General features: G+C 44.1%; 1 protein-coding gene across 2 annotated transcripts in view; it reads left to right on the forward strand.

The window, feature by feature from the left end:
• Nucleotides 1–18,567, forward strand: part of CLN3 (CLN3 lysosomal/endosomal transmembrane protein, battenin) — a 936,006-nt gene that overhangs the window by 397,821 nt on the left and 519,618 nt on the right. The window contains exons 4-5 of one of the 2 annotated variants that reach the window (XM_086932190.1): nucleotides 14,432–14,539; nucleotides 16,279–16,358. In XM_086932190.1, coding sequence (XP_086788316.1) covers nucleotides 14,432–14,539; nucleotides 16,279–16,358 — 188 coding nt within the window. Of the gene's footprint in view, nucleotides 1–14,431; nucleotides 14,575–16,278; nucleotides 16,359–18,567 lie in introns of both variants that reach the window. The other variant, XM_086932191.1, reaches the window with a different exon arrangement.

Here is an 18,567-nt window from a genome sequence, read left to right on the forward strand (position 1 = left end):
GGTAGTGAGGATCGTAGCCCCCCCAGGATTCTCCTGAAATCACAATCATGGCTGGGCAACTTCCTGGATACGCTGGGTCTAGTGGATTGCTGGAGGCAACTGCACCCCGGACAGGCACAATATACCTTTTATTCGGGAGCACATGGGAGTCTCCCGAGGCTTGATTATATCCTAATACCGGCGGTGCAGGTGGTCTCTGTGAGGGAAATTCGACACCTTGCTAGGGGGATCTCGGACCACTCCCCACTCTGGCTTACTGTTGATGTACAGTTGGGAACTGAGGGCCGGGTTGCTCCGATTAACCCCTGGCACCTTCGTAATCCTAAAACTAGAGCTGAGGTGGTTAAATGCATGGATTATTACTTTGCTGAGAACGTGGGGTCGGTGTCCTCCCCCATCTCCCTGTGGGAGGCTTATAAGACTGTGATTCGTGGTCAAACCTTGTCATTGATTGCCAGTGCGAGGAAAAGCAAGAATGAGGAGGTGGTACGTTTGGAGAATGAAATTACTGCTTTGGAAGAAGGGTTGGAATCTGGGTTTACACCTGAGGGGTTGCATGATCTAGCCCTTAAACAGTCTGACTACAGGGCTCTGGTGACTGATGCGGCCAAGGCAATGAGTCGTGAGCAACAGGGGCGTCTGTATGATGTTGGTGATAAAGCGGGAAAATTGATTGCTTGGCTGGATAAAAGAGACCGATTGAATCGGGTGGTGCCTGTTGTTGAAAGAGCGGATGGAACTCGGGTTGTGGACCCGGTTGAGATAGTCGGGGTCTTTGCCCAGCATTTTCAGAAGGTTTACGCGCCGGTCTCGGACAGACCGGAGCAGGACTCACATTTGCTACTTAGGGATATCGCGTTGCCTAGCCTATCGGAGTCAGACAAGGAGCTTATGCAGACCCCCCAGGATATAGCGGCATGGAGTAGCAAATTTAGCGGCACCAAAATGGAAATTTAGCGGCACAAATATGGAAATTTAGCGGCAATTTTGCGGCATTTTATTTGGCCATTTTTCCTACAACAAACACAGATAACTTCGGTTTTTTTAGTTATTTAACAACGTGAAGCTATGTATGTATACTAATGTAAGCATTCCTCCATAGAAACACTCTTAATTATAGTTGGGGACAGCGAAAATGACATCACATGCTCCTTGACCTTGATGCCATCTCAGAAAGGGACACTGAATGACCTTAGTGATAGGCCACAATTGATTTTTTGAAACCTCGAGGCTGCAGCGTCTTAATAAACAGGTGTCTATAACAAATACAGATAACCAGCTACCGAATCGAACAAAAGCCAAAGGTATACAGACTTTTAAATCACCAACAGCCAGGCTGATAAAATCACAGTAGTTGCAAGCAGCAACATAGGCGCATGGTAGTGTATTGTAATTGGATAAATATAGCGCTTACTACCTCAACGAGGCGTCGAAGCGTCTAGGCAGCAATTATCACCTCTTGTAATGTCTAATTGATGGCCTCGTCTTGCATGGCAAGAATCCAGCACATTTGCATAGTAGGAAATGCACAGAGGTGCTTGCCACACTTCGGGCGGTGACCTCATGTCTACGGTGCAGCCAGAGGTATGTTTCTTATGATAGGCCAGCACCCTGGCTTCGTGCAGAGTGGTACGTATGTGTTAATGTGAGCAGTTTAGGGAAAGTGTTAGCCTCCCGGTGTTATATGCAGCCATGCGAAAGGCTGATTTACAGCCGCTTCTTGGGGCGGTCCGCGGCTCCCGGTGGGCTCTCTGGTGAGCCATGCTGATTTAATGCCATGCTTCACAGTACCACCTGCTGGGTCCCATTTCAGCTGGCATTAGGAAGTCCAGGGCTTCATTAAAGTACGGGCAATTACCAGGGGGGAGGCTTGCATCTCCGACGGAAAAGAAGCGTCTTTCAATTTAAGGGGATAACATTGAGAGCAGCCACTCGGGTATAGCAATGCATGCTACACTGGCCTTGAGATATACAATTTCTATGCAGTCCCCACATTGCAACAAATACAGACACAAAAGTGCAGCGCTTTAAGGTCATAACGAAAGCACCGTTAGCCATGTCCACGGTCTGCAAATGGCGGGTTACAGACGTGCTCTGAACAGGATTTCCGAGTCTAGGGAAGAGAACGAATTGCCAGTCGGAACGGTGGCTCGTTAGGGCCACACAAGGAGCAAACTGCACAAGATATGATTGCATGCAGAGCCCGCATGCGCTGCGGAACCTGCATGGACCGCCGCCAGCGACGAGGGTTCAGATAGTCTTTGGCTGCTGCCCAGCAGGGGGCTCATGCATATGCAAATGAGGCCAGTCCTTTCTTATAGCAGAAGAGAGAAGCGAAAACTGGGCCACCACTAGGAACAAACCCCCGCACACATACGGGGCTGCAGCAGTGGGAACACACAACATTTACAAAGAAGAAACACGAGCTCTTGCTCACCACCCCTTTGGAGGGAACGAAATGGGTCAGTGATATCACAGCAGTCAGCTTTCTGCTGATATTACCAAAAGATTATGTTGTAATCCATTCAGAAGCGCTGCAGAACAAAAACATTAAAGTGAAAATCCACCAGCCAAATAAATGACCATGTGTGCACTTCGAAAACAATCCAGCTAAGAACATTTCTAACGATTTTTTAACACATACATTCGTAGCTACTTAAAATGTCCACAGATTTTTTGTTTAAATATATCAACAAGACAGAGTTTTCTGACCACTGGAGGACACCGCTTGCTGTTGCGCAGGGAAGGCTCAGATTTCAGACAGAGTGTCTGCCAGACAACGTATGCCCGAGTCAGCCGCGGCTTTTGTAAAAAGCTGCGATTTCTACAAAAGTGCCGATTTCGCGGCAAATCGCGAAATCCCGATATCCTGGAGGGTCTGCTTATGGAGGCGGAATTTTCCACCGATGAAATATCGCTCGCTATCCGCTCCCTTCGCTCGGGGAAGGCCTCCGGCCCGAATGGTATCCCGATCGAGCTGTACAAGTTGTGTCCCGACAAAATGGCGCCGCATCTTCGCCAAATTTTTTTGGAATCGCGAGATCTCGGATCCCTTCCCCGGGATCAGAGACTGGCATCCATTGTAGTCATCCACAAAGACAGGAAGCCCTGCGATCAATGTTCATCATACAGGCCGATTTCGCTTTTGAACGTCGAGCCAAAGATCTTGGCAAAACTTTTGGCAAATCGGCTGATAAAGGTGATCAGCGATTTGATACACCCAGATCAGTCTGGGTTCATTCCCCATCGAAATACCGCGCTCAACCTTCGCCGTCTTCATGCCGTATTGGCAAGGGCAGGGTTGCTTCGTGAGCCGGCCATCTTGGTTTCTTTGGATGCCTCGATGGCCTTTGACACGGTGGAGTGGCCGTATTTGTGGGCGGCCCTTGCAAAATTTGGTTTTGGCCCCGACTTCATCGGGTGGGTTAGACTCCTATTTGAGCAACCGCTAGCCCAAGTGGTGGTTAACGGTAGGACCTCAGAACCTTTTGTTCTTGGAAGAGGCACACGGCAGGGCTGCCCTTTGTCACCACTGCTCTTCGCGCTCGCTCTTTAGCCCCTTGCCGCGTGGCTTCGGTGGGAACCATCGCTCAAGGGCATTAGGTGGTCCTCTGACTTTGAGGATCGTATATCGTTGTATGCGGACGATATATTGCTGTACCTCACTTCCCCTCGTAAATCATTAGGAGTCTTGTTCGACGTTTTGAGTTCCTTCGGGAGGAATTTTGGCTTCGTTATTAATTGGGCCAAGTCCTGTATTTACTCGCTTACTGGAGAATTGCCTCTCTTTCCCCGCGTATGTCCGATACCGATTTCACACGTCGGTTTTAAGTATCTGGGGATTTATATATCATTGGTCTCGTCAGCACGATATGAGAGGAATTTGCTTCCTCCGCTTATCCGGCTTAGATCGGACGTCACGGCGTGGTGTGGTTTGCCGCTGTCCCCGGTAGGGAGAGCGGCCCTCTTTAAGATGATGTCTCTTCCCCGTTTCCTGTACGCCATCCAAACACGCTTGATTTGGTGCCTGCCAGTTATTTCCGCGAGATTGAGGGCCTCCAGAGGAAGTTTGTGTGGGGCGGGCGACCTCGCATTGCACTGGCGAAATTGACCTTGCCCTGGTACGATGGCGGCATAGCGTTGCCCGATATCAAACAATACTATTGGGCATCCCAATTGAGTGCAGTCAACCACGCAATGTACGATCCTGTCCCGAATTCCGCATTTGAAATGGATAGATGGCAGCTTCCGGGAGGCGACTATAATACGGCGCTCTACCATAGATCGGCTAGGAAGAATCTGACTGGCCCCACTGGGGTTGCGGTACGGGTGTGGGGTAGTGGAACCGCAGCCACAGGGTGGTCGGACAAGCTGACTAGAGCTACCCCGCTTTACGCGGCAGAGAGACTGGGCAGTCTTTGGACGACGAAGGGATTCGACAAATGGGACCTCATCGGCATCAGTAAGGTCGGAGATCTCTGGGTCAAGAACAGAATCAAAACTTTCGATGAACTCAAACGGGAATACGCATTGAGTGATAGGGAGCACTTCCGCTATATCCAGATCAGCCATGCGCTTGAGTCGGTCTTCCCAGCTGGAACCGCTATTCCAGAGTCCTCTCCCCTAGAAGATAGAGTGCTTGACGGGTACGTCCCCGATAGTACTATTTCTCTAATTTATAAAAAACTTACCAATGACGGCTCGGATCTCCTTGTGCAGCTTCGTGGGGCTTGGACCGGCGATGGACTGGAGTTGGATGATGAAGACTGGCAGGCCGCGATATCTTCCCCAAGGTGGTCGCGATTCCGGCGCGTCTCCGGCTGGTGCAACTGAAGATTTTACACCGTGTCTATGTCACGGGTCCACGCCTGATGAGTATGGGTTATTCTGTGGATGGGTTGTGTAGGCGCGGCTGCGGTATGCTTGCTACCTTTCTTCATATTTTATGGGAATGTCCGGATGTTGTGGTATTTTGGAACCGTGTGCATGCTGTTATGGAAGAGGTGACGGGTGTTTCATTATTGCCAGAGGCCAGACGCTGTTTGTTGAACATCTGGGAGCCGAATGATTACAGCGTTTCTCAGACTCAATGGGCCACCCTCGGCAACATGGTAGCGAAAAGGGACATAGCCCATCTGTGGGGGTCTCAAAGGACACCTCTAGTCTCAACATGGAAAGAAAGCATGGACTGGTGCATGTTCAGAGAAAAAATTGTGTATGTCGCCCGTGGCAGGCCCAAGAAGTGGGGGAGGATATGGGGCCAATGGAATTTGTACCGGGGAGAGATTTGCACCCCCCCCCCTTTCGTAGAAGTTTCTGACATTCCTCTGTCCCCGTGACCGTGCATTCCATGGCATCTACATCCTATTGTATACGACTTGCTTGCCTACTCTCGGCCCCCTTCCCTCCCCGAGATCCTCCATCCTTCATCAAATCAGCTCCTTTAGCTGGGTCGCTCCCCCTGCTGCCTGGGACAGCCACTCACTGTATAGTCTATTGTCTCTGAATTTTTTGTTTGTGTGTTTTTTTAATAAAATATAAAATGTGAAAGCTTTCATTCATCCTCCTATCAACACAAGATCCCTACATTGCCATGCGGTATCGCTGCCCGACCCACGGGTTGTCGGCTGATGAGCTGTGTAACATTGCGAATTTGGTATTTATTGCTACTGGCCGGCCTTTGTGGTTGTAGGTCTGTAACTGTACTACTTTTCTTGTAATAAAGGTTTTAAAAATAAAAAATAAAATATCAATTGAGATAACCTAATTTCCTGTTAGTTACTCCCATGGGATTCAGGTTTATGTAATTCACATGGAAAATAAAGTGCAAATGTGCAAACACTATAATACTCAAATGTCGAAGCGCAGAGATTGTTCTTTTCAATTTTTACAAAATAATTTGTCCATCAAATGGAAATCCCTTCGTAAATATAAAGTGCAATTTACTGATTAATGTATTTTGTAATACTGAATCGTTTTGCCAGATGTTCAACAGGTCATCTGTTTGTATCAAGCAGGATTAGAGCTAGGCTAACACCCAAGAATTAACATGTGAACGCAAATTAAGACAACGTGGCTCACAGCACATTTTGAAACTACGTTCTCTCACTCCACATGGCCTAAACCAGAATGAAGAACTGTACATAGATTTGTAATATATTGATGAGATTTTGACATTCCTTATTCTAAAGAATTTATGAATTAGGAAGAAAGCAGTCTGTCTACACCAGGGATGAGCAACTTAAATGCTCATACATAGGTCAGCCTATCTAAGGTGGCTAATTATCTGTGACAAAAAGTTCTCAGATCAACAGCGCTAAAAACAACTGTTGTCTCATGGCTGGAATGAATCAGATAATGCAAATCGGAGCCCATCTGATTTATTCCGTCTGAGGTACATTTTGATTACATCATCTGTGTGCATGGTTCATTATTTGAGAGAACTCAGTTTTCCCTCCATTTCTTCTAAGATCCATTCTTCATGTAATAGGTCAATGTGTGAAACTGCTGATGTGATTTTATTTCCTAGTGATGCACTTGGAGTCCTACACTTGGCTATGTGGGCTTTTGAAGGACATAGTCACGTGCTCAACCATCTTGAGGGCTTACTCTTTTCATGCTGCTATAGCTGCTGGACAGAAGTGATTCCCTTTTAGCTTTAAACTAGTTTGTTGGGAGATGATAATACTTGGACTCTACAGCTGAGCACTTCCAGAAAGACTAAAAAGCTTTAAACTGCTCCACATACAGCAGGAACGCTCCTCTCAATGAGTCGGTTTGGTTTGTGTGTAATACTTGGCAGAATTTTAACTGTAAATAAATAATATAATAATGTGATCAAATTGCTGTGCAAGGTGCATTTTTAGATATGCCAGGAACTTTGGGTATAAATTCGTTTTGCCTCATAGTTCAGTTCAGTGGTTTCAGGACTGTAAGTAGGGTCCTGCCTGTGGGAAAATTCTCCACATTTTCTAAATGTTCAGTAGGTGTGTAGTATAGTCACTCACATGTGAACTCCTCTAATAGCCTTTTATAAATGGGACAAAGTTATTTGCATTTTAGGGTGGCATTCTGAATTGGAAGTTAGACGGGGCTGTCTAATTCGGTGCCAACAGACGTCTCAGGCTTATGGGGTCTCCTAAAGTGATGCGGTTCTTCAGCGCATCACGTACCTGCAGCAGGCAGTCACCCGCTGCCGAAGCGTGCCGATCGCTGTTACTCCCAGGTATTCACCCGCAAGCACGCCGCGCGGCCGCTGCCTCTCGGGGCCCGGATCCTGATGAGCCGCTCGACCTCCGCAACAGCCTCTGTGGCTCAAACAGGAACTCCTCTCTCAGGGGGCACATCTCAGGAGGGTCGTGGGGTCACACAGCAATGCACTTCCTTCGCTGCATGACTGCAGCCGCCGATGCGATCCCAAGGCTCCGCACTTCGTCTCTGCAGCTATGCCACCTGGGTCGTGGGCCTTCGTGTAATGTTGTGTCTCATTAATATACATCGTTTCCCTTTAAGTTTCCTTCTCTCTTGCTTGTCTCTATTCTTAGAATAGGAATGTTACGAGATTCTTAGAATAGGAATTCTATGTGAAATGTTTGTCAGTTACTATCTGAAGCTGTTGGTGGATGAGGCAAATAAACTATGCTTCTGGACTACTTCTTGTTTTCCGTTTAATTCTTTTGGAAAACACCACATTTACTTTGGCGACGATCCGATCCTACCTCGGTGTGCCTCAACACACAGCTGTCCCTGACGCGATCTTCCTCCCCAGCGGCTGATTAACTTCGAAAGGAAGCGATGTCTTCCCAGCGGCAGACAAAAGATGTCAAGCGGATGATTTAAGACCCATAAATCCGGTGAGGAGTATAGCGGGAGGATAATTTAATTTTAAAAGAGACTTTAAAAAAAAAATAAAATAAATAACGCGCTCCGCGTTAAGGAACAGTTGAAGTTTGCTCGCGCTGCTCGTGCGCTATAACGCGGTCACATCAGAAGAACGCAGTGCGTATCAACATTTCACACGCTGCGTGTCAGTGACTCATTGCGCACCCTCGCGTGTTTAGGTGACGTTGACGGTGCGATTCATCTTTGTTCTCTGCGCTTCAATGACGCATGAATGAGCAACAATAAAGAGAAAAGAACATTACCTAAGCGTTCTATTTCTCGAATCTAGAAAGGAACGAAGCATTGTTGGAAGAAAGAGGAGAAAGATATTATAGCTGTATGCAATTCAATTATGACATAAACAATTAAAAAAGGAAAAGAGAGACTGGAAGTTAACAGGTCATTATTACATGACAATACTTAGTACAAAGGCAATTTTTTTTTTTTAATAAATTACTGAAGGTGAAGAATTTTAAAAAAAAGGAATACTCTCTACATTGCATTTAAAGAAAAGCATTAACACATTATAAAAAAAAAATAATGCAAAATGTAACCCAACCTGCATTTTTTTTGATAAGTCCAGGAGAACCAAACGTAAAATGGCAGAAATGGAAGAAAATATTTGCGAATTACGCAAGAGTATGTGGCACAAACTTAAGTGCAGAAAGGAAGCACTCATTATTATTACACTGCTTAGGAGGAGAAGGCCAAGATGTGCTGGAACATTTACCAGACCTCACTGCGGCAGAACAGAGGAACTTAAATGAATACGAAATAGCCAAAGAACAGTTAGATCGTCATTACCTTCCCAGGTTGAGCACAATAATGGAAAGATACCATTTTGGATTAAGAGGTCAAAAAAGAGATGAGTCTGTTGAAGACTATGTATCTGTTTTAAGAAAATTAGCGTCATCTTGCAAGTTTGGTCAAACGTTGGAGGAGAGAATAAGAGATCAGTTTGTATTAAAATGTGCTCATGATAGCATTCGGAAAGAACTATGGCTAAAGGATGAACCACCATTAGAAGAAGTTCTTGTAATAGCAAAGCAGGTCGAACACATGACGAAATGTGTAGATGAACTAAAAGGAGAAAAAGAAAAGACAGTTGAACCAGAGAAAAAAACAGAATCCAAAGTTGAAGAAGTTGTTTGTCAAGTAAAAAAAGGAAGAAAAAGTGGACAGTGGAAAAAGTGAAAGTGGAATGAATAGGTTCAATCCAAGTTTTAATATGTCTAACAAATTTTTCTGTTTCAGGTGTGGTAACACAGGTCATTTAGCTAATTCTCCAAACTGTCCTGCCTTGAAATCTATTTGCAATGACTGTGGAAGAAGGGGTCATTTTTCAAAATGTTGTAGGACAAAGGGCAACAAAAGAGATAATACTAATAAGAGATGGTCTCAACCACAAGTGAAGACTGTGACTTTCCAGATCAGTAGTGGTCCTTTAGAGCATCCCACACATTTAGTTAAGGTGGACGATGCCATGATAGAGTTTAAGTTTGATTCATGTTCTCAGATTACTATGATTGATGAGAATTTGATGCATAAGACTTTTGGAAAAAATGTTAAGCTTTTTAAGAGTGATATTTTACCCTTAGGTTATGGCAGCAAACCGATTAAGATTTTGGGATATTTCATGGCCACTATGGAATTGGGTTGCCGAATTATTCCAGGGAAAATTTATGTTACAAATTTTGGGGATGCCTTAATTAGCTGGAGAGATCAACGTGATCTTGGAGTTACGCTTAATCCGAATGCCTCACCTCAGGTGCAAATACTAGAGGTAGAAAACCTGTCCGATATGTTTGCTGAAAAATTTCCTTCTGTATTTGAAGATAAGTTAGGATGTTTAAAGGGTTACAAACATTGTATAAAGCTTAAGAAAAATGCAATTCCTATAATAGCAAAAGTAAGAAGAGTTCCACTTGCTGAACAAGCAAAAGTTCAAGTTCAGATTGAAAAGCTAATAGCAAATAATATAATTGAACCTGTAGAAGCAACAGAATGGTTAGCTCCCATTGTAGTAGCAAAGAAGCCTACTGGGGAGATTCGTTTATGTATTGACTTAAGAGCGTTAAATAAGGAGGTGGTGGTAGACAGATTTCCGTTACCTAATATAGATGAGATTGTAGGTACATTAGAGGGTGCTAGGTACTTTACCACCCTGGATCTGGCATCTGCCTACCACCAAGTTGAATTGGATACCTCTTGTCAAGATCTAACCGCATTTATAACACCCATGGGTACTTTTAGATTTAAAAGAATGCCTTTTGGATTAATATCAGCGGCCTCAGTATTCCAGAGAATCATGACGCATATACTTAAAGGGCTGCAAGGGGTAAAATGCTACCAGGATGATCTTTTAATATATGGGTCTGACATGCAAGAACACAACGAACGTGTGTGTGATGTGTTAAAAAGGTTGTCTGACTCTGGTTTGTCTCTCAAAAAGGAGAAATGTAAATTTGGTTTGGAGGAGGTGAATTATCTTGGTCACTGCATTAAGAGTCAAGCTGTCTTTCCTAAATCAGACTTAGTTGCTTCTATCGATAACATGGCTGAACCAGTTAGTAGGGATGAGCTGTTATCTTTTCTCGGGATGGTAGAATTTTATGGAAAATTCATAGTACATTTTGCAGATAAGACAAAGAGTATGAGGAGACTCACTGGGAAAAGTGTCACATTTGATTCGTCGGATGAATGTAAAAAAGAATTTGATGGTATAAAAGAGGAATTAAAGAAAGCTCCATGTCTGCAAGCATTTGTCCCTGGTTTACCTACATACATATTCACTGACGCAAGTGATAAGGGTTTAGGAGCAGTTTTGGTACAAAATAAAAATGGCCATGATTCGCTAATTGCCTGTGCGTCCAGGTGTCTTCGTGGTCCGGAACTAAATTATTCCGTTATTGAAAAGGAATCTTTGGCAATATTTTGGGCTCTTAAAAAATTCAAAAATTTGGTTTGGGGGACTAAATTCATTGTCAAATCTGATCACAAACCATTAAAAGAAGTTTTTTGTAAAAAGGGGTTAGATTCCATCTCTTCTAGGATTAGAAGGTGGATAATATCTTTACAGGAATTTGACTTTGAAGTACAATATTTACCTGGTATTTCGAACAAGGCTGCAGATTGTTTTTCAAGGTTGGTGAAAGGTGATAATATATGTTGTGACGAAGAGTACATTGATGAAGATGAGTATCTTAATGTTTGTGAGGTTACAGAAGGGGTAGTAGGAAAAGATGAGTGGAAAGAGGAATTATTAAAAGATGAAGAGTTGGTTAGAGTTATATCACTATTAAAGGATAATAAGCGTCTAGACAAACCATGGTCCTTGGTTTCTCAGGAGTTATCCATTTCTGATGACATGTTAACTCGAGGTTTGAGACTTGTACCTCCTACTTCTTTAAGGAAAAGATTATTGTTACATGCACACTCTGGTCACTTGGGCATAGTGAAAACCAAGGAGATGATACGTACCCAATTCTGGTGGCCTGGTATGGATTTAGAAATAGAACGTATGGTTAGAGACTGTGTTGAATGTTGTGCAAGTGACAAGATACTGAAAGTCAGACAAATGCCTATGGTTTGCAGAGACTTACCTAATCATCCTTGGGATGAGTTAGCCATTGACATCTTGGGTCCCCTCACAGGAGTATCTGATACACCTTTCTTGATTGTTTTAATTGATTTATATTCACGGTGGATAGAGGTATCTGCAGTAAGCGACATTACCTCAAGTTCTATTATCAAATTTTTATCTGATATATTTTTGAGGGAGAGTTTTCCCAATAGCATCTTATCAGATAATGGTCCGCAGTTTTGCTCCACCATGTTTGATGATTATCTCAAAAAATGTGGTATAATACATAAACGTTCATCATTATACCATCCTGAAACAAATGGTGCTGTTGAGAGGGTCAATCGTACGTTAAAGGAATGCATTCAGCTTGCAAGAGCTAGTGGATTGAATTGGAAAGAAGCACTAAGGGAAAGGATTGATGCATATCGTTGTTCCCCTCACTCAACTACTGGGAAATCTCCTTTTGAACTGTTCAGGGGTAGAGTTCCCAACACAATGTGGTGTCCAGGATGGATGAATCTGAAAAAGGGTTTGTTGATAATCGTGTTGGTGCTTGGAGAGAGAGAGAGATAGATAAGCAAACTTGTAGAAAAACACACTTTGACAAAGTTAAATGTGCTAAATTCCATGATGTAAAGGTAGGTGACCTTGTAAAGATAAAGGCACCCGTAGTGAGAAGGTCTTGGTCTAAATACACTAATGTCAGACCTGTCATTAAAGTTTTTGGTAATGCAATGAAAACACAGGATGGGAGGATTTGGAACAAAAGTCGGGTTGTGGTAGTTAAGTCAAAGAACGTTACTCAACCTGACTGTGATTCTGACTCTAATCTTCTTGGCACTAGTAATCGTTCTCCATCCTGTTCCAACTTTTCATCTGGTATTCGTGTGAGGAGTCAGAGATTACGCAGTGCTCCTATGTATATGAAAGATTACGTGTAAGCAATGTTGATTCTTCTTTTATTTGTCTGCTCTTTTTATCTTTAACTTCTTTTGTTTTTCTGTTTTGCAAATTGTTGTAAAGAAGGGAGATGTGTAATGTTGTGTCTCATTAATATACATTGTTTCCCTTTAAGTTTCCTTCTCTCTTGCTTGTCTCTATTCTTAGAATAGGAATGTTACGAGATTCTTAGAATAAGAATTCTATGTGAAATGTTTGTCAGTTACTATCTGAAGCTGTTGGTGGATGAGGCAAATAAACTATGCTTCTGGACTACTTCTTGTTTTCCGTTTAATTCTTTTGGAAAACACCACACTTCGCGCATGTGCTCCTCCCAGGCCTCACGCCGGCCGCAAGTTAAAGGCAGTTTTCAGGGGTTTAGGAGTTATTTCATCCGCCTTTCTCTGGTGTAGCTTGTCGCCGCGGACTTCCAGTGTTGAAATCTGTATGTCTCATCACGTGAGACGGGCCATCAGTGCAGGATAATTAAAGGACTTTGAAGCGACCGCACAAGCTTGCTGACAAAGCGGCCATTCGCAGGCGTGGCTAGCTCTGCCTCTTTACATTTTTTACTTGTTGACTTCCGCTCTTTGCTCCTGTGATTTCCAGAACTGATGCTGTGGAATCTCATCTTCTAGTGCATCTGGCACCCTCAGGTAGTACATCAGTTTGCTTCCTAAACCTTTCATGTACAAACTGTTGTAGAAAGAGGTGGCTGAAGGGCCTGGCTCGTAGATTAAAAGCTATGCCTGGGTGCAGTTCCGCTAAGCAGAACTCCGCAAAGTGACCCAAAAACTCAGCTGCGCTACCTGGAGTTCTGCAAGCAGCGGAGTGCATTTTGTGGGCGCAGATTTTTTGCGCCGGATGTTTGTCCTGTGCTGTAAAATCAGCATGAACGTCACCACATGCAGCGCAAGAGTACGCTGCCTCTCTGCCACTCGAGTAGATGCTCTACTGGAGTGGTAGCTTCCTCAATGCAAACAGAATTTTTCTCAACACGAGCTGTAGCAACCTTAAGACCTCCTGTGTTGAGAAATCTCGCGTGGAGGTAGTCTGGAGTAAGATTTTCCACACTCGCGATTGCCAACTTAACGTGCCTGAGCGAAGAAAAAACTCAGCTACGCGAAGCGTAGCTTTTAGGGACTCAGCGTGCTACATGGAGCGCAGAGTATGAAAAACTCCACAAGCTGAATTTCACGCCCAGGTCTATTAAAAGCATGGCAACATGCAAAAACCCTTAAGGATTGCAGGACAGAATCTCATGTCCAATCTCTAATCACACGTAAAAGTTTAGGACAGTCGGGGTTTAATGAGTAAATACATTACATTTCCAAGACACATTGCTTCAGAACACCCGTTTGAAGCTCCATTGCAATCTGAGCACAGTTCTACACAGCTCGTCAAACACGTGAAATGCATGTTTAAACAAAAAAAGAACAGTATGTGGAATTTGTGCCAGACGAGCATAGTTTAATACTTCTTTGTAATTTGGGTCCGCTGCACAATGCTTTTGTTACTTTGTTTAAAAGTGCACACAGTCCCATTGGTAACCTCAGTGCAGCCCTGAGAAGAACTTTAAAAAAACAGCCTTAAGGAGCTGCACCCTTGATTATAGATGCTAACCCAGCCAACTGTATTCTATGTACATATTTTGGTAGGTTTGGGCTATTTTGTATCTTCTGCACGGACCTTCTCAGTATGGTCACTCTTCATTCTCTTCACCTGACTCAGATTGAGACTAACTCTGTTATTCTACCGCTCTCTGGGGTTACTATAGTGAATCTCCTTACCGGAAGACTCTAAAACCAGTCTATCATACTTTCTTCAGAGTTTGTTGGCGTTCACCTTGTAACACCCTGGTAGTCATGCCACACTGCAGTAGGATGATTCCCGTTAAAGAAGTTGGGTCCTCTCAGTTCCTTTTCCCTCACACACAGCACAAGGCATAGCTCAGTAACAGCTGCCCTGCCCATTTCAGTCATTGCTGCCTTTATGCTAACTGATTCTTTGATTTTCCTTTTCCTTTAGAAGGACCTCGGAGGTAAGGATTGGTTGATGAAGGCTACAACCATGTCACCAGAGGCGGGAAACACTTCCAACAGCAGCCGCTATGACTGCAACCCTGTTTCTACAGCAGTGAGTCATGGGGGACCATCAATGCTCCTTCTTCTGTTAGTTCACTTCCCTTTATATCCTCTCTTTGTGTCTTCTATCCTACTTTCATAACCTTTATCACACTCCCTCTATTGGTTGTTTTCAGTGATTTGCCTCTCTCATCATCTCTGTTCAATAGTATCCCTTACTTCTTTATTATCTTCTGTTATGATACATTATGCCTTTCTGGCTTGCTCATTCTCGGGCATCTTGCTTTTTCCATTTTCTCCACTTTCATGTTTTTGTCCCTCGCACTTCCTTTCGGCCCATTTTGCTGTCTCTACCTCCCACTTCTTTCCGAAATGGATGTCCTCTTGTTTCTGCTCCCTGACACCGCATGACTTCCACTCACTCTCTTAGTGCTGCAAGTCTTACTTTTCACTACTTCTTTCTCCCCTCCATGTCTTTGTTTCCCTTTCTGGTGCCTCTTTCATTGCCCCCGCCCTTTTTTGGGGGATACTCTAGATTCTATCCCCATTTGTATCTATCACCCCATTTTATTATCGCTCCTTATGAGGTTTTTTAGAACACCTCGATAATGCCCTACTCATGTTCTCATGTCTTACTCTTAACCATAGTTCCTTTGCTGCCTTCCAGAGTCATAGTGCTGTCCGAAACGGGGTATTTTCCAGGATGGAATTTAGTTATGGGGTGGTCTCTCAGAAATGTAATGTCCATATTAGTCTATGGTTTGAAGAGTTGGCTGATCGAAGTGAGAGCTACTAATAACGGCTCAATGCAAAGTAGAGAGTGAGACATTTATGCTTTCGTGTTTTTGAAGGCTCCAACAAAAGAAGCACTAGTTTCCAGGCACTTTTTTCCATCACCATGCATCTAAAATGAGAAGGGTGGGGATAAACTGCTAGATCATGGGAGATTTTGGTAGAATTGTGCACACCTAGTTGCTGAGATTGGATGCTATCATGGTTGGGACTTCAGGAGTGAAAGCTTCAGCTGGAAGCAGAGTTGCTAGTCCACTGCCCAAAGGTTTCCTGTAACAACAACTGAGAGTTTCAAAGAAGGAAAAGTGTTGGCTTCAGGCCCCAAGTGTGACGCCCATTTTTTCAGCAAGACAGCCAACAGCATTTCTCCGCAAAATGGAGCAGATACCAGATAATGATACTGCCTTACATAACTGCTGAGAAGAATCTTTAAAGACTAGGATCCTCCCTTCTTTGCATGCACATTCTTCTTCTTGCCTTTATCATTTCCTTTACCTCCATAGAGTTGTGCTTTTATCACATTTTTCTCTCACCCCTGCTTCCTCCGTTCTTTGTTTCTTGAAAAACCTTCCTTTTCTTACTTGGCTTTGGTAATTCTTCCTGACCCTTAACACTCTTCCCACCTCTCCACTTCGTTGTCTCTTCTTTCTATCCCTTTTGCCTCACTTTAATTCTTTGTTTCACATTTTACACTCTTCTTTGCCCCTTTGTCTTGTGTTTCTGTGTTGCACATTTTGTTCCATTTTTGTTTTACATTCCTTAAGTCTCCCACTCAGTTGGATCTCGGGACTCCTGATAAAATGTAGTTTAGGTGAATCACAGGTCAAAAGTGGGGTTGTGGACACGTGAGAACGGTGGGGTAATGGATCTTTGCTAGCATCCAACAGGTAGGAGCAGGACTATTTGTGTCGTTCTAGCTACAGGAAACAGTTGAAGCATTTTATTTGCAGGAAGTTATTATACTGATGTAGATTGTCTTATATCTCTTGTATCCTACAGGCCATCTTATTAGCAGATATCCTGCCGACTCTTCTCATTAAATTCACTGCACCGTTTTACATCCATCTCCTGCCGTACCAGTAAGGAAAGCTCATATACGTTTGTCTGCCTCTCTGTGCTTGCATTTATTTACCTCCACTGCCTCTCCTTCCTTCTGCTTTTGTCTCATGTTTCCTCCTTTCTACTCCCCTTCACATTTCATCTCTCCTACCCATTCACAGCTGTCCTTCCCAGGTTTAACTTCTCCCTTTCATACCTTCTCTTGTGCACTTTCATATCTTCATATCTTCTCTTTTTCATAACTTCCACGTCGTCTCACATCTCACTTTCCCCATGCCCTTTAATATTTTCCATACCCTTATATTATTCACATCTCTCGTACCCTTGTGCTGCATCTGCCTCTTTCACCCACCTGTCATAAATGCACTTCCATCTACTCAATCCCCCCTCATGCAACGTCATACCTTTCCTTCTTGTGCCACTTATTAAATCTTCCTTTTCATATCCCTGTGCTTCCATGTATTCTTTCTCCTTGTGCCCCTGTAGGCTCACACACTTGTTCAACCTCCCTCCTTTACATTGTGCCCTTTCATGTGTTCCCTTCTGTACTGCATCCTTTCCCCCTTTTCCTAACGTGTCCTGACATTAGACCCTCCCGCATGTGTATCGATATCTTCCAGTTTCTAAGTGTTCTAGCTCTCCTGTTTCCAGTCATATGCTTTCTCCACTTTTATCCTTCCTACCCTCCTTTTTAGGGCTCGCGCCCTTTTGTATGGGATTTTTGAAAGCTGCTCACACGATTGTGCGTGTGAGCAGCTTTCCGCGGCTGCCATTGGCTTTCGCGTGCCTTTTTTGCAAAAGCCAGCACGCAATTGGGCAAAGGGAGGCGCATGTCCCGCCTCTGCTCCGCCCATTCCCGATGGTGGCCAGCACGCTTGTTCGCCTCGCTGCCACGCTCCCGCCCCCCGCTCCTCTGTGGTGCGCGCACATCACTAGTTAAGCCTTAGAAGCGTCTGGGAAGCCCACAGTTGAGTTTGCCTGGAAAATTTCGCAGATTTTGATTTCATTTTTCCATTACTTTTTTAGGTCTCACTGAAGCCATCCCGTTAGGGATGCTTTGGCGAGATTAAAGTAAGGGCTTTCAAAAGTGCACCCAAAGGCGGATTGCCTACAGTGCATGTGAGCCGGGCGCGTGCACATCGCACACCATTTGTCAGCTTGTGAGCCTCGGCATCAGACTTCAAAGGAATCCGCTCCCCCGCCCCCGCATCAGACTTCAAAGGAATCCGCTCCCCTTGTCCCCCGCCACGCAATGCCGAGAGCTTGTTTTCGAAGTCATTGGCACCAGGCCATATTCTTCGTTTCTTTGACATGTTCTACGTCTTGTCCCTCCGCTCCCTAATACACGTCAATCACCTTATTTCATGGCATTTCCCCCGTCATTCGCTCCCATTCACTAGGACACCACCCCCCTCAATTCTCCATCTCCTTCCTTCGCACAATTGAAGATGCGCCCGAAACATCGCACTGAGAAAGATGGCATGTCCCAGCTCACTGCTAAAGGGTTCACTCCTAGCCTGTCATATCGGAAACACGAGCAAGCCGCACAAAAAAGGACATGTAAAATGTAGCTGTAATTTTATAATGGAGCTGTCATTTATAAATGAATTAAGCTGCGCTGCTTTATTACCAACGCTATTTGTTAACTCTTTTCATTCCAGACTGTAGCGGCTGGGCGAGGGCAATGGTGCCAGGGAGAGGGTTGGAAATACACGCACCACGTTGAACTCCCTCACCAGCCTGCGAGTCCCGCTGGAAGCGTTATTTTCCTTTTTAGGTTGTAATACTAACTTAATCAGGGTCACGGTGATTCTCTCACAAATATATTCTTCCAGTACTTTATTGGATCCTTTTAGTTCACTCATTTATAATTAAATAAATACGCCCAAAAGCAGAGGTGAGCTGTACATTGTAAGAACGCATTCGGAGCATTTATCGGCATTCAGAAGTAAGCGCCGACCAGTATACAATAATCTAGCACAGCTTTAGGTGAGACACCTCTGATGAGCTTCGAGCTTGGAGGCCTGTACACTTCTGTTTCAAATACAGTTTAAATGGTGACGTTTTAAATGTTCTCCTAAATGATAATTAAGTGTGTGCTAATTGGAAAATGACAGGCGAAGCGTTGCTGAGCTTTGGAGCATGGCTGTAAAGGTCTAATTAACACTTTTTACATCTGAGAATATCCAGGGCTCCACATATTTACGCACAAGAATCTCCAGAAATAGT

This window comes from Lissotriton vulgaris, chromosome 7, assembly GCF_964263255.1.
Source record: "Lissotriton vulgaris chromosome 7, aLisVul1.2, whole genome shotgun sequence".
Classification (NCBI taxonomy): domain Eukaryota; kingdom Metazoa; phylum Chordata; class Amphibia; order Caudata; family Salamandridae; genus Lissotriton; species Lissotriton vulgaris.